Genomic DNA, 25,422 nt, shown 5'->3' with positions numbered 1-25,422 from the left:
ACCACAGGGAGATACCATCTCACCCCAGTTAAATTGGTGATCATTAAAAAAATCAGGAGACAACAGATGCTGGAGAGGATGTGGAGAAATAGGAACACTTTTACATTGTTGGTGGGAGTGTAAACTAGTTCAACCATTGTGGAAGACAGTGTGGCAATTCCTCAAGGATCTACAACCAGAAATGCCATTTGACCCAGCAATCCCATTACTGGGTATATACTCAAAGGATTAGACATCATTCTATTATAAAGACACATGCACATGTATGTTTATTGCAGCACTGTTCACAATAGCAAAGACTTGGAACCAACCCAAATGCCCATCAATGGTAGACTGGATAAAGAAAATATGATACATATATACCATGGAATACTGTGCAGCCATAAAAAAGGATGAGTTCATGTCCTTTGCAGGGATATGGATGAAGCTGGAAACCATCATTCTCAGCAAACTGACACAAGAACAGAAAACCAAACACTGCATGTTCTCACTCATAAGTGAATGTTGAACAATGAGAACACATGGACACGGGGAGAGGAACATCATACACTGGGACCTGTTGAAGGACGGGAGGCTAGGGGAGAGATAGCAGAGGGTGGGGGGAATAAGGGAGGGATAGCATTAGGAGAAATACCTAATGTAGATGACGGGGTGTTGGATGCAGCATACCACCATGGCACATGTACTTATATAACAAACCTGCATGTTCTGTACATCTACCCCAGAACTTAAAGTACGATAATAAAAAAAGAAATAAAATAAAATAAATAAAAATAAAATGACCAGAACATTCAGTTACAATTTTGATACCTAAGAAGAGATTAATTTTACTTGAATTTGCCACTTATTCTTGAGTTGGATAGGAACTTCTAATATTTGTTTTACCATATATGCAGTTAAAATAAATTAATAAGTCAAACTTATTGCGCATGTTCTCACTCATAGGCGGGTGTTGAACAATGAGAACACATGGACACAGGAAGGGGAGCACTACACACTGGGGTCAGTTGGGGGAAATAGGGGAGGGACGGTGGGGGGTGGGGAGCTGGGGAGAGATAGCAAGGGGAGAAATGCCAGATGTAGGTGATGGGGAGGAAGGCAGCAAATCACACTGCCACGTGTGTACATATGCAACAATTTTGCATGTTCTTCACATGTACCCCAAAGCCTAAAATGCAATAAAATAAATGGGGGGAAAAATAAATAATAATAATCTGTTAACAATATTTATATTGTCTTAATTTAAATGCATTTTGAGGGTTACAAAATTTTATTTGTGGTTTTAACTTTTTATATGGCTCTAAAAGTAAACTGGTATAAGAAAAATTATCTATGACACCTATAATATTTATAAAGATTTAATTTTTTCCTGCTGTTAAGGAAATTCACCTAATCTGCAACATTAGTGTTATGTGTAGCGGTAGGTTTATGGATTTGTGTGTAAAATTTTAGTGTGATCGTGTATTTAGTACTTTGAAAATACTCCTTTGGGTATGTTTTAAATCAAAAATGTAATATATTTTAACTAAAACTACATTCCCATAGTTTATTTAGGGCATTTTTAAATTTAAATTTTTCATTCACCTTATAACTGCCACCCATATTCATGGCTTAGGTATATATGATATGGTTTATAGAGCTCATAAGTACTATTTTATTGCCAGTTTTAAAATAATTTGGATTAATCTTAGGTTGTTGTAACAAGATTTAAATTGGATATCTATGTATATATGTGAGTATGACTGATGTTATAGACAAATCATAAATAAATCTTAAATGAAAAAATTAATAATTCATTAACAATCCTTCAAGACTTGACTGAAATATTACCCTTTCAGCAAGTACTTTCCTGACCACTGTATGTAAATTTCTCTATCTCCTACACACGTATTGACACTTCTTATTTCTCTGCACTTCTTTAGTTTTCCTTAGTACTTTTCAGAATCTACCATACTGTATATATTACTGATTTATATTGTTGATTGTGTCCCCTGCTATTAGAATTTTATGCTTCATTTGGGCAGGACGTTTTGTCTCTTTTTGGTCACTGTTGTATTTCAGTGTCCAGACCAATACCTGGCACATAAGTTAGCAGTAAATACTTATTGAATGAGCAAACACTGATGATTACATCTACTTTTCTTTGGTTTTTGAAGTTGAAACATCGAACGGAAAAGAGACAGGAGTCTTTCTGGAGGCTTAAGGGAATAAAAAGATGTTAGATGGTTAAATCTTTTAGGTGGACAGTTAAAGGGAAGCAGGAGTAGTCTCTGCTTGTGTTTTCACAAACAGGTGGGCCAGGCACCGTGGCTCGTGCCTGAAATATCTGCACTTTGGGAGGCCAAGGAGGGCGGATCACAAGGTCAGGAGATTAAGACTATCCTGGCCAACATGGTGAAACCCCATCTCTACTAAAAATACAAAAATTAGCTAGGCATGGTGACACATGCCTGTAATCCCAGCTACTTGGGAGGCTGAGGCAGAAGAATTGATTGAACCAGGGAGGCAGAGATTGCAGTAAGCTGAGATCACGCCACAATCCTCCAGCCTGGTGACAGAGTGATACTCTGTCTCAAAACAAACAAAAAACACACAAGCAGATACATGCCCAGGTGAGGTTGTTAATGAACTTTTCCCATGGGCTTGTAGAATTTGAATGATGATCATGCTAACTGGTTTTTAGGGTCACGGCATGATGTGTGGAAGACAGCTGTCATTGTGCATATACTTTAAAATTGATGGGTATGGGTGGTTAACCTGGGGACCAGTAAATGTTGTGGATGTTATGTAAAAGTCAATCAGGAAGTGAGTTTTGAGCGACACATACTTAGGCAGTCTTTTGACTGTGATTTGAGAATGTGAGGGAATGGACAGCTTTATTAATGGGAATTAGGAATTATGACTGAAAGAAATATTAATAGTATTAGTAAAACTCATTATAAAAACAGTCCTTTATGATTAAAAAGTCACATTTGTGTAAATTATTTTATAATTTGCTTACAAATCAAAACTGTTTTAGGAACAGAAAATAATATTTGTGACTTACAGAGGAGGAAATAGATGCCTAGAAGTTCAGTGACTCGCCCAAGTGCCTGGCAAGTCAGACTTTGAACTAGAACTTGGGACTTCTAACTATAACATTTTCCCACCATGCTGGGTTGTTTACCATTTTCTCTTTTAACCTTAGAATCCACCTTGCCAAACACTGCGTTTCCCAGTCTTAAAAGTTTCTAACTTAAAGGATCTCCTTTTTTACTTTATATTAAGCACTGTGAAAAGAACCACACTGTCATGATCTTACAGCATTGCTTTGTCTTTGAAGCCCAGCAATTCCTTTTATACTTTTCCATCTTCCCTGCTTGAGTGCATTCTGCACTTGACTATCTCTGATAAACAGCAAAGGAGCTGAAGGCTCTTATTTGAATACAATGTGTTAGCACACATTCTGTATTTATGGTTACAGAATGACACATTTAATGACACATTTCTTACGTTTATGTAGATATAACAAGTCAAATAGAGAAATAGATGCTTCGCTGGTTCCTTCATAGGTAGAAGCACTTGGTGACTATAACTGATATATGTAAAACATTAAAAAATATGTTCTTCCAGGTGCAGTGGTTCATCCCTGCAATCCCAGCACTTTGGGAAGGCCGAGGTGGAAGGATCACTTGAGCCTGGGAGGCAGAGGTTGCAGTGAGCCACAGTTGTGCACTGTACTGCAGCCTGGGTGACAAAACGCAACACTGTCTCAAAAATAAAAAAAAAATAAAAAATAAAAATGAGTTTTAAGTATTTTTCTTTCCTTATCTGTTTTTTTTTTTTTTTTTTTTTTTCTGAGACAGATCCTTGCTCTGTCACCAGGTTGGAGTGCAGCGGCACAATCTCAGCTTACTGCAACCTCCACTTTTCAGGTTAAAATGATTCTCATGCCTCAGCCTCTGGAGTTCCTGGGATTACAGAGGTGCACCACCACGCCTGGCTAATTTTTATATTTTTAGAAGAGACAGGGTTTCACCATGTTTGCCAGGCTGATATCGAACTCCTGGCCTCATGTAATCTACCTGCTTTGGCCTCCAAAAGTGCTGAGATTACTGGCCTGAGTCATTGTGCCCAGACTCCTTTGTCTTTTTAATATGGTCTTTGGCTCTTCTTATGCTATATTTTGCCTATGATTCATAGCAGGTTCTGGTTGCCAAAAAGTTCTGAGTCTTTGTTAATCATGGTATTAATGTGTAAATAAATGTTGGAGTGTCTGCTATTTAGGGATATAAAATGACCATGAATTACTATCAGCTTAGAATCAAAAGAATTTAGGCCATCATTTCAGTTTCTAAGCCAGTGTTAGGAGTTCTGTTTACATGTCTTTTGCTATTTACTTCAGCTCTGTTGGCCTTTTTTGACTTTCTCTGTGGTGGTTATATATTTACATATACTGTTTTTTCTATCTAGGATTCTCACAACCATCCTTACCGCTTTTAGTCCTGTTTATTTCCAGCTCAGTCTCAAGATCTCATCTCAACTACTACTCCAACGAAGACTTCTGTGACTCTACCTTTTCCTTACTTCCTCCCAACTCACTCAATTTAATTAAGTATCTTTGTTACATTCTTTCATAGCTGTTAAGGTAGTATATATTTATATAGCCTATTTTTACCACTTGACAATAAGTTCCATGAGGGCAGAATTAATCCCTGGTTGGTTATCATTTTATCTCCAGAGCCTATCATTGATTAATGCACAAAGAATGCATGCAAAATCATTTGTTGAATGAATGAATAAATAAACAAACATCTATGACAGATGCTCAAGGGTATAAATATATTTGACAGATAAATAAGTTCTTAATACATGTTAGCCTCCTTTTCTTTTCTCTATTTCATTTCTTCCTCGTCTTCCTTTTTCTTCTGCATGTATCTACCATTAGAGAAAATATCTACCAATATCTTCCTCTGTAAAACAGTTCTAATTACTATTAGAATCTTTGTTCACTGGACTATAACCTCCATTTTCTGGTATGATTTTATTATTATAGATGACACAAAATAATATATCAGCCTGACATATACCTGATAACACATATTATCTTACCTTTCTTAGCTTTTTTTCCCCCTTCATTTCATTTGGTATTCATCCTCTCCAGCATTTACTGCTGTAGTTGCTTATACCCTTTCTATTAAAACTTTAGTCTCTCTTGGCTACTAGATGTTAAAAGACAAGTCTATATAGCAGTGGTCCTCAACTGTTTTGGTACCAGGGACCTGTTTTGTGGAAGACAATTTTTCCATGGACTTGGCTAGTCGGGGATGGTTTCCGGATGAAACTCTTCCACTTCAGGTCATCCATCAAGCATTAGATTGTCATAAGGAATGCACAACGTAGATCCCTAGTATGCCCATTTTGTAATAGGCTTTCTGCCCCTGTGAGAATCTAATGGTGCTGCTGATCTGACAGGAGGCAGAGCTCAGGCAGTAATGCTTGCTTGTTTGCCTACTGCTCCTAACAGGACACAGACTGATATGGGTCCATCACCCAGGGGTTGGGGATCCCTGTTCATAGGTCTTTTGTGGTTTTGTACTTCCTGTGAATGGAGGCACTGACTGCCCTTTGTTCTGCACTGTCTATTCAAAGATGTTCTTATAGTAAACAGCCTTGAAAGACAAATATATCTCATTCTGGAGCAAAAAGAAAACATGCTTACTGTTATAAAACATTTGGTTCCTTAACTTAGGGTTCATCTCTTGTTAAGTAATTCACTGCATGTACAGGCAGCCATCTGAAAAAACCTGCACACTATCACCTCTATGAGGCTTGTAGGCAAAGGGAACTGATGCAGATATGTTGATACTGGTGTTTCTTCCTGTGCCATGAGTAATAAAGCCCTTATCTGTGACTTGGGATCCTTGCCTTCTACAGCATTCATGAAATTGTGGTAGTACATGATCTTAGGTCGCTCACAATTCTTGACATCAGAACAATGTAGTTTCTTGGTATTCCTTGCTTTGTTCCCCTCCTCAAAGATGTTTCTTTCCTTTGTGCCTTAAATATAGATTGTTTCCAAGATTATATTATTGACCTTCTCTTTCTATCTGAATGACCTAGTCACTGTATCTGTTTTCAGCAACCAAGCATAAGTTTATATCTTTCTGTTCATTTATTTTCTTTTGAGGTCTGGACTGCAAATTTCAGCTGCTACTTAAATCTTTTCTATGGATATTTTAATGGTGCCTAACACATTGAAAACTAAACTCAGTATAATTCTTTATTCCCTATTTCATACTTCATTATTCACTCTCTCAATTAATTACACTCTTTCCCTCTTAATACTGTCAATTTCAGCACTACCTCAGTTCTGCCTTTCTTCCCTGCACATGGTTGATGTTTCACAAAAGCTTCCCCCACCCCACCAATTAAATATGCTAGGCAAAACATCTTAAATTTATTTTAGTAATTTTCTATATGATTTGTCTTCAGATTCCCAAACTGACTACTTCCACTACAGGCTGGAAAACGTCTTCTTTAAAATGTTACTCCAAAATTTAACACAGTCCTCCACATACCACAAACTACAACATGTATACTTCTCAGATTTGTATAGGGAACTTTTATTCAGTTGCTGTTTGTCTTGGGCTTGTATGCTACATGGAAACCGTGGTTATTTTCAACACGAACTACTCTTAAGACATTTTTACATATTTTATATGTCTGCATTAGTTTATGAATCTACATGGAAAACATTATACTTATTTCTATGAAATTTCACCTAATTGATTTTGGTCCACCATTAACGAAAACTTAAACTCTCACACGTTAACAGACCACGAAGTCTCACTTATTTACCAAACAATGCAGTGGCGTAAGAATGATTTCTATGTATAGTGGACTGAATAAAAGGAATGCAAAAGCTGTCAGTAGAATGAAGTTTTTTCGAGAAAGGATAGAACAACTAGGAGAAGGGACAGGTAGCAAACACTGATGTGAATTTCACCCCTAAGAGTTTTGTAAAGCAACTCCTATTGGTTCACTACAGTTTCTGCTCCTCTTTTTGCCTATATGAAAGCTACTATACAGCCAACTTCAAAACCTACACAGAATCACAAAGTTAATGTCATTGGATCTTAAACGCAAAAGCTATGAATTACAAAAATAAAAACTCACATAGAAAATGTATATTATTTTCTAAGTAGAAAATAAAGTTATTTCATAGTATAAAATTTTTAACTTTAAAAAATTGTGATAAATTAAAAATAATTAAAAATTTTACTCATCAAATATGGGAAACTTTTGATCATTGTTATTGGAAAGGAAAGTCACAATTATAATTGTAATCTCTGTAAATTAACTATTACATTGGGAGGTAGTTCTGTCTCTTGATTGAAACATACCATCAAACAGACAACAGACACACTCTTTTGTGTTAGCATTCAGAATGGGTTGGTTAGAATATAAATTGTTTAGGAGTTTTAGAAATGGAGGCAGTATTTTATATTGAAACTTCTAATTTGTAGGAAGTGTCTTTTTTTTTGTTGGTTCAAAAAATTATGCTCCTAATGTAAAAATAAGGGAATTGCCTTGAAGTTGTATTTTTAGTATTTTTGACAGAACACATGAGTAAGAATGCTTATATATTGTAGCAATTAAAGACAATTCACATTTGTGGTTTGGGCATAAATGTGTAAAAATTATACCCATCTATCTTATTACATTTCCTCTTTCCTCCCTGAGGACTTTACCATGTACTTTATCTGTAATTGTTGCCAGTTTTCTATCATGTTCCCACTGGGCTTCTGGTGCAAAAAATCTTATCCTCTTGATGACAGAGCTTGCCTGAATGATTTCATGCTCCTAGCATTTTTGTTCACGGGAATTAGGGGCAAAATGTAACTACAGCTGAACAGAGCATCTATTTTTGTAATTTTGGAGTTTAGGCACTGTTATTGGAACTAAATGAAGAGATGCAGGTGTTCTCCAGTCCAAGCCCTTTGGGAGTTTTGATGGTAGATGCTTGAAAAGAAAATGCATGTGTTTCCACAGTCAAACAGCAGCTGTGAGACAAGGATTTATGCTTTTCTCAGAACTTTGGGATTTCAAAATGTTACATTTAATCACAAGCCCAGAAAGGGGAGCAAATGTTAAAGATGTTACGCATAAAAGTAAGTTTACTGATTTCTTTACCATACGGGCTAGTTGTGGGAACATAGGAACAAAATACTTTTTAATCATAATGCAAACAATTTCTAAAGGATTATGATAATTATAAGGACATTACCTTTTGAAAATGTTATATTTATAGTGCAGAGAATTTTTTTTATCCTACTAATTACTTAAAATATAGTTTTTTCCCCATTTAGACAGGCAGACTCACACACACACACACACACAAGATGAAAGGTGTGGTAAACCGTTTGCCATATGTATTTTGATAGCTGTTTCCCAAAAAGTTTAATAGATATCTTATTGTGAAAACATTATTTTCAAGTACAAGAAATGTCAAGTTTTAGCTAGGGTAGTAACTAAGGGAATTTACTAATATTTAAATACAGGCATATATTTAAATGTTTACAGAAAACAAGGCATATATGTATGTTTAAAATATTTTTTCTTTTTTCAAATTATGAAGTTACTTTGTGTTGTAATTGATTCTCAAATTTATCTTTATTAAAGCACCACCTTGTAGTATTTCTTTGCCATTCTCATATTTTTATTCCTCTACTTTTTTTAAAGCATAGTCATTTGTTTATTCATCTAACAAGTATATTGCAAATTTAAGTCTCCACAATGAATCAAATTCTAATATATTGAGGAGTAAACATATAAACAACCACAGCTGGATGAATAAATGATATGAAGGCTTATATTTGATAAATTATATTATTTCCATTCATCCGTTGTAAATTATATTACTTTGAACAAGTAAACCTTTCTGAGTATTGGTTTCTTTTTGTATTTGCTTTTTTTTGGAGATAGGATCTCACTCTGTCATCCAGGAAGGAGTGCAGTGACGCTTGCAGTGTCTACCTCCTGGGCTGAAGAGATCCTCCCCTCTCAGCCTGAGTAGCTAGGTATACAGGCATGAGCCACCACTCCTGGCTAAAGTTTTGGGGTTTTTTTGTAGAGACAGAGTCCCACTATGTTGCTCAGGTTAGTCTTGAACTCCTAGATTCAAGCAGTCCTCCCACATTGGCCTCTCAAAGTGTTGGGATTACAGGCGTCAGCCACAGCGCCTGGCCCAGTGTTGGTTTGCCATCTATAAAATGGAGATACTCTTATCTGCTAAGATTGTTGTGAAGATTAAATTATGTATCTTCAAGTACACTGTAAACTTAAAAACATAATGTGGATTTTAAGTATTAATTAGTCTGTTCAAAATAGTACTCTATATTAACCTGTCATTGAAAATGAGTATTTTTTCTCTGAGTCTTTTCTTTTCCTTCCTTAATCTCAACATCCCAGCTAATGGCATCCGCTTTAACTTTTTTCTCAGGGTAAAAATTTACAAACCTATGATTATGCAGTTCTGAAGCTAGGAGCAAATCCTTTACCTAGTTCCGTTATTCTCCTTCCACATTGAAATGTCTCCTGGAAGCTATGATGTTAGGAGTCAGGAACAGTTGCAGTAGCAACAGGAAATTACTTTGCTGGCTTCCTTTGAAAGGTCCCAGATTCTGGAAGGAAGCCAGAGGGAGAAATCCTTTGAACCTTGAGGGTAACCAGTTTCCCTTATTAATGTAGCACAAGGTCAAAATTTCTGCATTTTTTACTGCTTGTGTAGCAAATGTAAACTGGTATTCAGAGTAAATAGTAGCTTCATTAGTAAGTAGTAAATTAATATACAAAAAAATATTTGAGTTGTATACTGCGCCACCAGTGAACTTCACTAGAAAATATGGACTGTCTTATAATTTGTTTAAACTATGCTTTTGTATGGACCAAAAAGTACCATTATTACTTTATTTTTTACTTAGAAAATAATGCACATTTTCTATGTGAGTTTTTATTTTTGCACCTCATAGCTTTTGTGTTTAAGATCCAATGACATTAACCTTGTGATTCTGTGCAGATTTTGAAATTGGCTGTATAGTAGCTTTCATTTAGGCCAAAAGAGGAGTAGAAACTATAGTGAACCAGTAGGAGTTCTTTACAAAACTCTTAGGGGTGAAATTCACATCAGTGTTTGCAACCTGTCCCTTCTCCTAGTTGTTCTATCCCCTCTAAAAAAACTTCATTCTGCTGACAGCTTTTGCATTCGTTTTATTCAGTCCAGTATACATGGGAATCATTCTTATGCCATTGCATTGTTTGGTAAATAAGTGAGACTCTGTGGTCTCTTAATGTGTGAGAGTTTAAGTGCTTTACTGAGAATATTTCTTTTATTTTCACCTCCCTCTGACTTTTGCCCTTTCTCCTCCTCATCCCTTTTCTCTCCCCTCCCTTCCCAATTAATTACTTCTTTCTAAGCACAACCATAGCACTTTGGCTGTATCAAGGCTGCAAATAACTGTTTATAGAATTCTTTCCCCATGAAGCTGGGAGTTCCTAATGGCAGGGAACCATAAGTAGTGTATGATAGGTATTCGGTAAATATAGGCTGGTCCAAAGGAAATTATTTTTGCCATTTGAGCATAGCCCTATTGTTTGCAGGCACATATTTTATTTCTGAATTGTTCTGTGGGGAAAAATGTAGTCTGGCTTCAGTCTGTTAAATAATAATTTTTAAATGTAAAATCGTAACTTTCATATAGATATATAAGTCAGACAAGTGTTAAAGATTTTATTTAACTCATCATTAATGAGAGAACCAGGTATACGTTACAACTAGATCAAAGGAGAATTTTAAAAACAGCGGCATTTGTAGATCAGTAATATTAAAATAGATTTGGAAATGAATAAACGGGCTTTTTCCTTAATGGGGAAGCGAGATCAATTAAACTTCCACCGGACAGAATTTGCCCACCTTCAGTCAAGAATTATTTTGCTTTGCTATCAGTTATCTGTAATATGCTGATTTGTAAAACAGTGTATAGGCAATGAAAGGTGCAGAGTGACAGAGTCAGACTCAGATAACTTGAAAGGGTGTGGTTTTAACAATGCAGAGCTCTTCATTGAAGCACAATTCATTTCTTAAAAGCCTCACTAAATTCCAGATGGCTAGGCTATTTTTAGCTATGAGTGGTTTAAATATAGAGGCAGATCAGATATAATTTTATGAAGGTTCAGTGCATGTTGGGAAAATTAAAGGGAAATGAGACCACCGGCAGAGGGCAGTGATGAAGTAACAGTTTCTTAAAGATGAAGTATTGATTGTTGACAATTCTAGGCTAATTCTGTTGACCTTAATTTGAGTTTTACTTTTCAGTTATTGCCATACTAAGTTCCTTTCAGCCAATTGCTTTGCCAATACCTGAAACTTGCCAGAATAAGGTTCATTTTGGTTTTGTTTTAGGCTTTGTTAATGAAGTAAATAAAATATTCTAACCTGGTTTAATTAAGTACATAATGTGTTCTAACTTATACATACTTTTTTAAATACAGCAAATATTTGAGTATATATTATAGGTTAGGTGCTGCTTTAGGCATTAAGGAGATACATGTATATATTTATCTTCATAATGTATAGATACTCACATCTCTATGATGATTTATGATATGATCTATGATAGATGGATATGTGTAGCCATCTACACACATGAAAGTGGAGTTTCCAAGCCTTGCCAAAGTAACATTCTGTTGATTATGATATTTTAATTTTAGTAATTTATTTTTTATGAGAATATAACACTTTATATAGTATTTAAACTATCAGAATTCTTTCTTTGAATTGAAATTAGATAAGATGTAACTTTTACTAAAACATAAAAATCTGAAATATTGTGATAATTTCTTCAAAAATATGATTGCCAAAGTATAATAAAAATACAAATACACCAGAGGAAAATGGCCAAAGGAGACAAAAGTAAGAAACACAAATGATCAAAGACACATAAAAAATTCAAATTAACAAGTAGTCAAAGAAATGGATATTAAAACACTAAGGAACATTTTTTTTTAACCTGTGAAATGGATAAATGTTTACTAAATGATAAAACAACACTGAAGAACTTACAGTGAGATGAGTACTTCCATAAAAGTATGGCAGGTGTATATGAATTGGTACAGAATCTCTGAAAATCAATTTAGCAAAATTTATGAAGAAATTAAGAGTGGTTATCTTTTTTAATCCCACTTCTAAGACTATATCCCAAGTGAGTAATACAAGATACATTTGAAAACCTTGTATTTAAGCTATAAGGGTATTCATATCAGCTAATTTATGATAATCACAAATTATCTTTGTTGCCTAATAGTAGGCAAATTACCAAGTAAGTCAGTATATTCATAAAGGATGTCTTTGAAGTCAGCCAGTAGGAAATATTTGATGTCAAAGGAAAATGTTCATATTAAAAGATTGTGTGAAAAAATAAAAGTATAACCTTCATGTAAGATTCCAGTTTTATAAAATTTCTTCAATCTAAACATATGAATATATGCATGCATATATATTTATATATTCATAAAAATTCTTTTAATAGTACCATCAAGTACCAGTGCTTGATGGGATTATGAGTGTACTCCCATTCATACTTTTACTCTTCCATGTTTTTAAAAATATTTTCTCCAATCATTATAGACATTAAAAAATATTTCTTCTTCATAATTACTTATTTTCAATCAATTATTTAGAGATCATTATGGTTATTTGGCTCACACATAGCATTCTTGCATACTTCTTACAAAACTATTAATAATTAAATTAAATTTCATTTTTAAAGAATATATGTGCCCTGAAAGTCACAGAGTCTACATCTCAATTTTTAAAGATGCTTTGCAGCAGTGTGGGTGGAGGGGGTCATAAAGAGGAGGTAAAAGGGGTCTGAATGTATATGTGAATAAAATATCAAATTGTAAGATACCGTAATCTGCATTTCTCTTTGAATAGTTTACCTAGTCACTGAAATGTTTAACTTTATTTTTCTGATAAATTGTTTTCTAGTTATAAATAAAATGTGTCATCTTTTTGATGTGTAGTTGGAATTTTGTCATTAATTAACTCTCAGGGATAGTACAAAATGATTAGGATCCAGATATTCACTTGAAAAATAGCTCTTTGAATATTTGAATATATTTTGACATAGGAACAAAGATATTGATTGTCACAGTTAAAGTTCAGCCAGTTAAGTTCAGCCAGGTGTGGTGGTTCATGCCTAAAATCTCAGCACTTTGGGAGGCCAAGGTTGGACATCACTTGAGTCCAGGAGTTTGAGACCAGCCTGGACAGCATAGTGAGACCCCTGCCTCAATCAATAAATCAATAAACAAATAAATAATGGTAAACTTATGAAATCTTTTTTTGTTAAACCTTTGATGAAGTTGAAATATTCCAAATTCTTAATGGGAACTAGTGGAAGTTAATACTCTAGATAATAATCTTATAGGAAGAGTTAATAATAACAGCAAACTTGATTAATATCTAAAATCATCTACTCTAAGTAAAATAGGTTTAGTTAGGAGAATGGGGTAGATACTTCTGTAGAGACACTATCAAGGTATTTATCAGCATATCTATAATAGGACATTGGAGGTTGATTGTATTGCCACTCTTTTTTGTTTTTATCCTCACTTCCAGTCAGTTCCTCTCTTCTTGATTTGGACTTTACTTAGAATTATTAGCTATGATTAGTGTCACTTTTGGGCTCAAGCTGAGAAATAGAATATTTCCTTGGGATAGATGGATAAGAGTTGATAGAGACACAGGAAGAGAAAAGTCAAGAATCTAAAAATGATTCATTTCTAAGTGGGCATGAGAATTTCTGAAATAATGAGTTGTAGTTGATGAAAAGTAAGCAGAGCTTAGTGAATAATCTTTTTAGGAAGAAAGAAGATGACTGGACCAAAACGTATTACCTGTGACAGGGTGATAGACAGCCACTGATTGGTGAGGAAAGAGTGAAGGAGGAACAGGCAATATTAAAATAAGTTACTGATAAGTTTTTAAAAAATCAGTTTGATATTGTTAAATCATCAATCATCAGTTATCCTAAAAACAAGATTTGTTACAATTACTTATCCTGTGTAGACATATACATATATTTTGAGTGGGAGACTTTCAAGATCATTTCTAGTCCAGAAGAATAAAAAGGCAAACATTTTATTTGGGCAAGTGTCATTAGAGTTAGGTATCTAGTGAGTGGAGGAGGTAAGACTGACCTTCTTGTCTGATGTTCTTTTTATTATTTATATTACTTTAAATGGCTATTTTCAGGTGACCAATTAGTTAGCTTTATTCATTCAACACATATTTTCTTGGTGCTAGAATCTTATGATATAAAGATGAATAAGACCCTTTTATGTCTTGTTAATAAGCTTATATGTAGTTCATTGATGGAGACATACAGGTAAGTAGACATTTAAAACGTAGTTGAAAGAATGCCATAAAACAAAGTATTAGGAATTCAAATTGAAAGATATCCTTAACTCAGTCTTTTTGACTTGGGAAAGGATTCCTGGAATAAGTCACGTCTAAGATGAGTCCTTAATTAAGGGTTGGAGAAGAAACAATTGATCAAGTTTGGCTAAACTGTAAACAATTTCTGTGTAATTGAAGCTTTGAATGGGATGAGATCAATGGTAATAGTTTGTGCCTGATGAGATAAGAAAGCTTGCTCAGATTATAAAGGGTCCTGAAAGTCATTTTAAAGGGTTTGGACTGAGTGCGAAAGGGACTAGTTAAAAGGCTTTCTTATATTTATGTTTTAGAAACTAACATAGGAAGTAGTGTGGATAAGGATAGATGACAGGAGGCCGTGAGAAAAGTTAGGAATATGTTGCAGTGAAAAACTGGTAATGTCAATGGAGAGAATTACATAGATTTGTGGGAAACTAATGGATTACAGGAGGTGATTATTTGAATATGTTGGCCAAAGGAAAAAGCACACTAGGCAAGCACCCGGTATGTGGGTTTGAAGAGCTGCGTGAACAGTAGAAAGCCTTTCATTGAAATGAGGAACAAAGAAATAAGAACTAAATTTTCTTTAGGGTAATAGAGGCAATACATGTAATAATACTAATAGTTCTTTCTATGTGCCAGGAATTATTCTAAGCATTTTACGTAGAATATAGGCAGTTTCAATATGGAGCTCATATTCTTCACCATTACATGAAAGAGCACAGGCTATGGAGATTTCAGATTCTACATAATGATTATTTAAGTCCTTGAATTCTATTTAATTTTATTTATTGGCTGCTAGCTGCATGCTAGAGGCTGGTATAGAAAGGTATTCAGTACAGATCCTTGGTCAAGTAGTCTATAGACACACACAACTAATTCCGAAAACAAATTTGACTTTCAAAAATGATATAATTGATTGGGAAAAAAGTTTTCCTATCCAAAAATAGAGGAAAAAGAGATTAATTTGAAGGGAGGACTGAATTATGTTAGAAAGGTCTCCAGGGAAGGATTGATATTTAAGCCTTGAATAATAAAGGATTGTACAAGAGTGGAAAATTCTTATTTTAGCATTGCAGATATTTTCAATTAGCTTATATTGTTTTGTTTTAAATGGTAATTATTATTAGTTGAAGGCAATATTTTTATAAAAGTAAAAATGTATAATTGTTGTTAAAAAGTGTTTGGTACATATTGTGGTCAGGTAGTTTTTCCTCCATAGTATTTCAGAATATTCAGATAAGTATAATTAGGGAATCATTTAAAAATTTTAAGTAATTGTAGAATATAAGATATTTGGATTGTTATTGCTGGTTTGTTTTCTAAGACATTTTTAAAATTTAGATATTGGGATTATTAGATTAAACTTAGTTTATTTGGGTAAGCTTGGAGTTAATTATTAAGTAGAACTTGATTTTTAGCTGTAGAAAAACAAATGCAGAAGTGAAGAAAACTTTTTTATTGGATTTATTGTTAACAAAGCTTGGCATAAGTAAGCCTCAGCCAGCCTGTGAAAGGGTGACTTAACACAACTGTTGATGCATTTAGAGTGAAACATCTTTATCAAGTTAATACAAGAAGCAGTCATGCCCTACTTGAATTACCCATTTATAATAGCTGAACAGCAGCCTGCATGTGGACTTTGAAATCCTGGGAAAATAAGATGCCTGCATACATCCAAATGTTGAAAGCTTTTACCCCTCAGCAGCTGGAAAATGTTGAGCTCTTTTGTCATCTTCTAGGTTTTTGGCCTTCAGAGAGATGTGATCAATTTATGTGCTGACCAGCTTTATCCGTACCTTTAGTGATTATAGTTGCTGAAGTAAGCCTCTGCAGTTTGTAGCTGAAAAAATTATATTTAGATATTATATTATTTAAAATTTATAAAAATTAAACACGTGGACCTAGATGTTTTTACTTTGCTAAAGTTTATCACATATATTCAGATCACTAAAAATAGCAAATGATGTAGACATAAAAATTAATTTGTCCGCTTTAAATGGAATCTAAAATGTGTTTTGAGGTTTTCATATGCCCTCATTTGGGAAGCCCTCTATTGTCTTCAATCCCCAAATACTACTTGGTCCACTTGTATCTCTGCTTTTGTCTATGTGAATAGCATATTTGGCATTAATGTGCTCTTTGATAAACAGGAGGTCACTTATTCTAAATAATTTTATGTCAGCTTTTGAAACAAAATTGTCAGTTAAAAATATATATATTTCCCAATAAAGCATTGGTTGTAAATACTGCAATAATATGCAACTGCAGCATAATAACATTGGAATGTTGGGTGTGTTTTCTTTTTATTTATACTTTTCTCAACCAGTGAGTAGTAGCTTAAAGTTGTTGCTATATTCCAAGTCAGTTTGTAACCATCCCTAATATGTGTTTGGTTAAAGGTACAGGTTTCCAGGTCCTTACTGCTTTGTCCCTTTCAGCCTAGATACCATTTTTGAAAGAGGTTTTCTGGGAGATATGATGAATCATCCTACATTCTCTTTCTAGTTCCTTTTCTTTTTTTTTTTTTCCCCATTTATTTATTTTATTGCATTTTAGGTTTTGGGGTACATGTGAAGAACATGCAAGATTGTTGCGTAGGTACACACATGGCAGTGTGATTTGCTGCCTTCCTCCCCATCACCTACATCTGGCATTTCTCCCCTTGCTATCTCTCCCCAGCTCCCCACCCCCCACCTTCCCTCCCCTATTTCCCCCCAACTGACCCCAGTGTGTAGTGCTCCCCTCCCTGTGTCCATGTGTTTTCATTGTTCAACACCCGCCTATGAGTGAGAATATGCGATGTTTGATCTTCTGCTCTTCTGTCAGTTTGCTGAGAATGATGGTTTCCAGGTTCATCTATGTCCCTACAAAGGACACAAACTCATCGTTTTTGATGGCTGCATAATATTCCATGGTGTATATGTGCCACATTTTCCCTATCCAGTCTATCGTCGATGGGCATTTGGGTTGGTTCCAGGTCTTTGCTATTGTAAACAGTGCTGCAATGAACATTCCTGTGCACGTGTCCTTATAGTAGAACGATTTATAATCTAGTTCCTTTTCTTTAGTTATTCATTCAAGAGAGATTGCCTGCATTACTCTTACAGAGCTGGGTTTAAGCCTCAGCTATATCACTTATTAGGTGTCATTTATGTGCTGCTGTGTACCTCAAATATTCCACTGTGAAATGGAAATACTAATAAATGTTAGCCTACCTCATAGGGTTATTGGGAAAAAATCAAATTTCTATATAGATGTTACTTTTTTTGTAAACCAAGTTCTGCATGCATAATAAAAATAAGACTTTTTGCCTGGCGTGGTGGCATGTGCCTGTCATCCCAGCTCTTTAGTGGGTGGATCACTGGAGCCCCAGGAATTTGAGACCAGCTTGGGCAACATGGTGAAACCCCATCTCTACAAAAAAATACCAAAATTAGTTGGGTGTGGTGGTACACGCCTGAAGTCCCAGCTACTTGGAAGGCTGAGGTGGAAGGATCACTTGAGCCTGGGAGGTCAAGGCTGTGGTGAGCCATGAGCATGCCATTGCATTCTAGCCTGGGTAACAAAGCAACACCTTGTCTCAAAAAAAAAAATTAATAAATAAAATAAAATAACTTTCTTTAGTGTTTATTAGTATCAGGTGCTCTTTTAAGAGTCCCATCTCATTTTATCCTCATAGTAACTTAATGGAACAGGAGCTTACTCAGTAAAAAAGTTGAAAGCAGAAATTGTAGATGATATATTAAAGGTATTTATGTAAGATAAGGCAGAAGTTAAAGTCCTTGTTCCTATCTAAGTCCAAAGTTAGTGAATGAATATACATTTGTGTTTTATGTTTAAATAAAATCATTTTGTTTTTGTTTTTTAAATAGATATGGTGTCTCATTATGTTGCCCAAGCTGGTCTCAAACTCTTGGGCTCAAAACATCCCTCTGCCTTGCCCTCCCAAAGCGCTGGGATAACAGGTATAAGCCACTGCACCCCGGCTAAATAAAATGTTTGGACTGTAAATGTATTCTTTCCTGTGATTTCTTAAATGATTTTTTTCCCCTCATCAACTGAACCAGTACTCATAGTGTCAAACAAGAGGGCTTTGGAGTTCCTTACTTCAATTACCCCTAATGGGACTCAGTCTAAGACAGCAGGGGCATTCAGATTTTCTGCTGCACGAGGCTGCTCTGAAATCATTATTCTAGAGTTTGAAGATACTAACTTTTCTGGCCATTACTTGACTTCTCTCACCATAGCTCCAAACTCTCTAGCCAGGTTACCAGGGCTGGCTTCATATGAACACTTTATTTTGATGCTAAATACCAGTGATAACTATAGATATTCTTCGACTTATGTTGGGGGTTTTGTTACGATAAATCCATTGTAAGTTGGAAATATTGTAAGTCAAAAATACATTTAATATACCTAACCTACTGAACATCAGCTTGGCTTAGCCTACCTTAGGCATGCTCAGAACACTTACCTTAGCCTATTACTGGGCAAAATCTTCTAACACAAAGCCTATTTTATAATACAGTGTTGAATATCTTGTAATTTATTGAATATGCTGTTGATTTTTTCTTTTTTTTTAAAGACACTCTGTCACCTAGGCTGGAGTGCAGTGGCATGATCTCGGCTCACTGCAACCTCCGCCTCTGGGGCTCAAGCAGTTCTCCTGCCTCAGCCTCTCGAGTAGCTGGGATTACAGGCATGTGCCACCACAACCAGCTAATTTTTGGATTTTTAGTAGATAAGGGGTTTTACCATGTTGGCCAGGCTGGTCTTGAACTGGTCTGACCTCAGGTGATCCACCCACTTTGGCCTCCCAAAATACTGGGATTATAGGCATGGGCCACCATGCCTGGCCTGAATACTCTCTTGAAAGTGAAAAACAGAATGGTTATATGAGCACATGAAGTATGGTTTCTACTGAAAATATGTAGGTCTGTCTTTGTTGTTTAAAATTAGTTGAGAAGGAGAAGAACTGAAACAGTGTTTTGCAAAAGTGTTGCTCTGGACAATGGGCACACATATCCTCCATGGTGCAGATTACCCTGTGATTCATAGAGTGCTTTATCTTTGTAACTAGCCATATTTTTTCTATAATGATACCACCATTAAAGGAATTAAAGTGGCATTAAGAATAGAGAATGTTTTAAGTATTTTAGGGGCTGATGCATTCTAGAGTCAGTAGAATTCCAGTAGTAACAATATTCTGAAGCAGCTGCAGAAACTCTGCACAGCCCCACATGTAGTGTGGCTTTAGAATATTTGTTCCTTCGCCTGTGGTCCCAGCTACTCAGGAGGCTGAGACAAGAATGGCTTGAACCTGGGAGGCAAATGCTGCAGTGAGCTCAGATTGTGCCACTGCTCTCCACCCTGAACAAGAGAGAGTGAGACTCCATCTCAAAAAAAAGAATACGTGTTTCTTTCCTGTGATTGTGTTTTGCTGGTTGTGGCTCAGCCCTGGCAAAACATTTATACTACAGCTATCTCAGTAAGATGATCTACTTTTCCATTTATATGCATATCTATTTATGTTTCTGTCTGTAGCTCCCCATAGCTTCTGGTTAAATTTTTATGATTGCATAATCCTGATTTATTAAAGTAGTATCATTTACGACAGATTATGTAGTATAGTGATTAAAAATAATGGGCTTTAGAAGCAGACGGATTTTTGTCTCCACCGCATACGAGTTTTGTGATCATGGGCTAGTTTCTGACTCTTTGGTAACTTTGTTTTTTTTTTTTTTTTTTAAATTGGTGAAATGGGTATAATGATAGTGTTTATCTCAGGGTTGTCATGAAGATTGATGAATTCATGTAATTAAAACATTTAGAATAAGATTTGGCACGTCAAAATAGTAGTTATTATTATAATGGCACAAGTTTGTGATGGAACCCAAAAAACAGAAATAAGGTAATCTTTGTTTTCTGTTTTATCAGAAAGCACTTCCCTATGAGAGGATATTCAGGGATTAGGAAAATTTAAAAGAAATTCGTGTTTTCTATTGGCAGATGTGATTGCTTTAAAAGAAAATCTCATGGTTTCTTTTTTTTTTTTTTTTCTTGGAAAAAGGCATTGAATTCAATGGCTAAAAGGAATTGATATTATGTACCCAGAATAATTCCAGTCAGTTTTGTAAAGATGAAATGGTAAATTTGTGCTATTCTCTAACATTGATAGTCCCAACATTTTTTCTGAACTACAGGTGAATTTTTGATAATCTCTGAACATTGTCTCTTGGATAATTCATGAGCACATAAGACCCAACACTTAAGGTTAATTTTGCCATTTTACTCCAAGCATACACCTTGACCTTTATTCTCTGTACAATGAATGGTAGTATTATCAGTCAGTCCATTCATAATCCTGGGGATCATTGTAAACTTTTATTTTCTCTCATTTTCCATCTAGCTGGGCAATCAACACATTCTAAGACTTTTCTATAAACATTTTCTGTAAGACAGATCTGATCTTTTTGCTCCTTTTCAAAATTTTGTTTACTGCCCCCTTCCTGATATTTTCTGTGTAAAGTTCAGACTTCCTAGAAGGACAACAAGAGCCTCATATTGTATGGTATTTTTGTGTGCATATTATCCTCTCGTCATGTGGAACTATTTGCAGTTCTGTGAACATGCCATTCTCTTACCATTTTATTAGTGTAATCAATTTTTATTGGATAGAAAGCTCTCTATTTTTCTTCTTCTGTTAACGTTATCCTCTCCATTTTATTCAACTCAATCATTACCTCACTGAAAATTTATTTACCAATTTGCTTCCCAAGACAGGTTAGGTGTCTGTCCTATTTGCTTCACCTTTGCATTCTGTAACCTCATATGAATACAGTTGGCTCTTTGTGTCAATACATTCCACCTTTGTGGGTTCAACCAATGGTGGATCAAAAATGTTAGGAAAAAAAAATCAATAAAACATAATAATTAATAGAAAATAATACAAATAAAAACCAATACAGTATAATAACTATTTACATGGCATTTATATTGTACTAGGTATTATAAAATCTATAGATTATTTCAAGTATATGGGAGGATTTGTGTAGGTTATATGCAAATGCAGCACCATTTTATATATGGGATTTGAGAATCAGCAGATTTTGGTATCCACTGAGACTGCTAGATCCAATTCCCAGATACTGAGGGATTACTGCATCTTTATTAAAGCACTTATCAAACAATATGATGATTAATTTTTTATTAGTGTCTCCCACTAAATTATGAACTGTTCAAATACAGGGGCTATTTATCTCTGAGTGCCTAATGTTTACTTTTAGGCATATAGTTGGTGTTGAGTAGGTGTTTTGAACTAGTAAAATTTACATGATAAACCTGTCTTTAATGGAAGATAATGGAAATCAATTGCTAATAGCTATTATCAAGAGGAAAAAATAGGCTGGGTACAGTGGCTCACACCTGTAATCCCGGAACTTTGGGAGGCTGAGGCAGGCGGATCATGAGGTCAGGAGTTCAAGACCAGCCTGGCCAACATGGTGAAACCCCATCTCTACTAAAAATACAAAATTTAGCTGGGCATGGTGGTACGCTTCTGTAATCCCAGCTACTCTAGAAACTGAGGCAGGAGAATTGCTTGAACTAGGACCCGGGAGGCGGAGGTTGCAGTGAGCCAAGATTGCACCACTGCACTCCAGCTTGGGCTACAGAGCAAGACTCCGTCAAAAACAAAAAAAAAAGGCAAAAATATAGAAATAGACTGACATTCATGTTTCTACCCATTTGACATTAGCCACTCTGCTTATTTCTTCTTCTTACTGGTTTATCAGTTTAGCGTTAACTATTTGGTCTTGTCTGCTCTCTTGTTAGTACTAATCAACTCTGTCAAAAATTGCCTGTTTCTCACTTAACCTAGTTATGTCACCACTTTCTTTTTAATACTTTTTGTTAATGCTGTTTATTTTTGTTTTGTCAGACTGGCTATTAAGACAAAAGGTTCCCCCCTCCCGCCGGGTTTGGCACATTGATTGTAATAAATGTGAAGTGAATTCATTGAGCCGATTTAAGGGCATCTAGCAATGAGGAAGACTAATCCTTGGAGTGAATTAAGGGCATGAAGACAGGGACCTGTTATTTATAGGATAAGAGGTCAGTGAACTATGTGGGCAGGATAAATATATCAATTAGGGAGTTTCTCTGAGAGTGGACAAGAGGCTGAGAATCTGAGTAAATAGGTCAGGATATGCAGACAGTTGGTAAAAGAAATGTCTAGAGTGCCAGATGGACTAGTGAGGTAGGGGTTATATGTCTTCATTATACTTCAGAGGTATTTGACTACTCAGTGGGAAGATAATGCTGTTTGGGGAAGCAAGCCTTGAGAATAGTACGTTACCATTAGAAGTTGATAGAATATATGCATAGTGGAGCATCTTGGTCCTAGTAGTAGGATACTAATTATGTTTGTTTTATTAACCCTATTTGATTCAGGATTGTTTTTGCCTACAAGTAACCTAGTTCAAACTTGGTCTTAACTAAATGCAAGAGACTAATGTTCAGATTTATTTAGTCAATATATTGGAGTAGTTTTCTGTGCTATTGGTGGAACAAATTAAGGTTTCACTGGTTGAGTGCTTATACCTACATAGTATGGTGTGGGAGGATCATCAGCCAGTTTGTGTTATTGTTTTGTTGGTAGCAGAAAACTCTTAAACTGAGTTTTCCCATGGAGGAGGTATCTTATTTGAAATCCCAGAACTTTTACTAAAAAATTTATGAAGTGGGATGATAGTGAATTACAGAAGATTCATCAAAGAAAGTATGTTCTTAATTGACAGTTTATTGATTTCATTCTCAGGGCCAATTTAAAGAAGAGGGAGGTAGGGTTAGATTTCAGGCTATGCTTTGAATGCTGTTTGAGGTCTGTTTGAGCTTTTTGGTTAAGCCGTAATTAATTAACTCAATTAAACAAGTATTATTATATGAATAAAAGTACACACACTGTCTTTTGGATTTTTCAAACAAGTAATAATGGGTTCGCTACTGATAAAATTGTGGATCTGAGCTTGGTTAACATTAAAGGAGACTCCAAAATTCACCTGTTGTCTTTAATCTCTTGATAGAGAATGGTAATAATTTAGGGTTCTAGATATGTATTCTATGTCCTTTAATATATGTCTATCTCTGTATATGTTTGTATATATTTATTTGACTTCAGAGAAAATAGTGTAAGGTTTACTTTTACTTTTTAATTGTATTTTAAAATGTTAACTTTTAAGTTTGCTTGACCCTTTGAAAAATTGTTAAAAATTATTGTCCTCAAGCTCTACAGCTTGTACAGTTATATAATTTTACTCACAGATATAAAATTACAGAAATATTTTAAAGTCTTCCATTTTTAAATGCTTCCTAAGAAAGATGCTTCTATTTTATGAATAATAAAATGAAATTTCATAGCTAGAGCATTATTTTTTTAAAAAAATCCCTGAATATTGAGATACTGAGTCCCTTTTAGTTTGTTTCCTAAATGTAATTTCATTTAGTTATTTTTATTAATTCTGGAAGCAGCAACAATGTATGCTATTTCACTGGTGATTTTCATTTCTGATTTTGCTTACTGGGTCTTATCTCTTTTTTGATTATTATAACTAGCCAACTATTGATTTTGTTTATCTTTAAAAAAAAACTTTTGTTGATTCTCTTTTTCATTTAAGTTTCTATTTCCTTTAGTTCTGCTCTGGTTTTTATTATTTCATGTCCTCTTCTAATTTTGGGTTTGGTTTGTTCTTGCTCTTCTAGTTCTTTGAGATACATCAACAGATATTTGAAATCTTTCTACTTTTTTGTTTTAGATATTTATTGCTGTAAATTTCCTAACTAGCACTGCTTTTTCAGTATTCTCTAAGTTTTAGTATGTTGTGTTTTGATTTTCATTTGTTTCAAGAAACTTTCTGATTTATTCTTTAATTTCTTCCATTCATCCAGTGGTCATTCAGCAGCATTTTGTTTAATTTCTGTATACTCATACAGCTTCTGTTATTGATTTCTAGTTTTATCTCATTGTGGTCTGAGAAGATACTTTATATAATTTTGGTTTTTAAAAAGCTTGTTGAGACTTATTTTATGTCACACCATTTGATCTAACTTGGAGAATGTTCCACATGCTGATGAGAAGAATGTGTATTCTGTAGCTGTTGAATGAAATATTCTGTAAATGCTTGTAAGGTCCATTTAGTCTAAAGTGCAGTTTAAATCCACTCTAAACTGGATTGATGAATTTAACACTTCACATATATCAATTTATTCTCTCCTGGCCTGTATAAGGTCTCTGCTGTGAAATCTGCTGTTAGTCTGATGAGGATTCCCTTATAAGTGACTGATATATTTTTCTTCCTGATTTTAGAATTCTTTTTGTATTTGATTTTTGATAGTCTGATTTTAATGTGCTGTGGAGAAGACCCATTTGAATTGTGTATGTTTGGGAATCTCTAGCATCCTGTATCTGTATATCTAAATATCTTGCCAGACTTCAGAAGTTTTAGCTACTATTTCATTAAATAGCACTTTTCAGCTACTGTTTCATTGTTAATTTTCTGTCTAGATGAGTTGTCTCATGCTGAGAGTAGGGTAATGAAGTCTCCAACTATAACTGTATTGGAGTCTATCTCTCACTTTTTTTATTTTTAAAGAGATAGGGTTTTCCTCCATTGCCCAGGTCAGAGTGGTATTGTTTGGCTATGGCTCACTGCAATATCCAGCTCCTGGGCTCATGTGATTGTCCTATGCCAGCCTTTCAAGTAGCTGGGACTACAGGTGTGCATCACTGTGCTTGGCTACCCTTTAAATTTTTTCTAGAGATAGAGTCTTGCTGTGTTGTCTAGGCTGGTCTCAAACTCCTGGCCTCAAGCAATCCTCCTGCCTTGGTCTCTGTAAGTACTGGGATTACATGCGAGAACTACTACAACCAGACTATCTCT

At 34.9% G+C, this 25,422-nt stretch overlaps 1 protein-coding gene across 1 annotated transcript in view; it reads left to right on the top strand.

The window, feature by feature from the left end:
• Window positions 1-25,422, top strand: part of VPS13B (vacuolar protein sorting 13 homolog B) — an 823,218-nt gene that overhangs the window by 266,373 nt on the left and 531,423 nt on the right. Inside the window, exon 20 of the mRNA XM_032247702.1 lies at window positions 1,381-1,420. Within this exon, the coding sequence (XP_032103593.1) occupies window positions 1,381-1,420 (40 nt within the window). The remainder of the gene's footprint in view (window positions 1-1,380; window positions 1,421-25,422) is intronic.

The sequence above is a fragment of the Sapajus apella genome, unplaced genomic scaffold, assembly GCF_009761245.1.
Source record: "Sapajus apella isolate SASKATOON/1434 unplaced genomic scaffold, GSC_monkey_1.0 scaffold3, whole genome shotgun sequence".
Classification (NCBI taxonomy): domain Eukaryota; kingdom Metazoa; phylum Chordata; class Mammalia; order Primates; family Cebidae; genus Sapajus; species Sapajus apella.
Note: the sequence above shows the minus strand (reverse complement) of the source record. Positions and strands in the feature narration are given on the sequence as shown.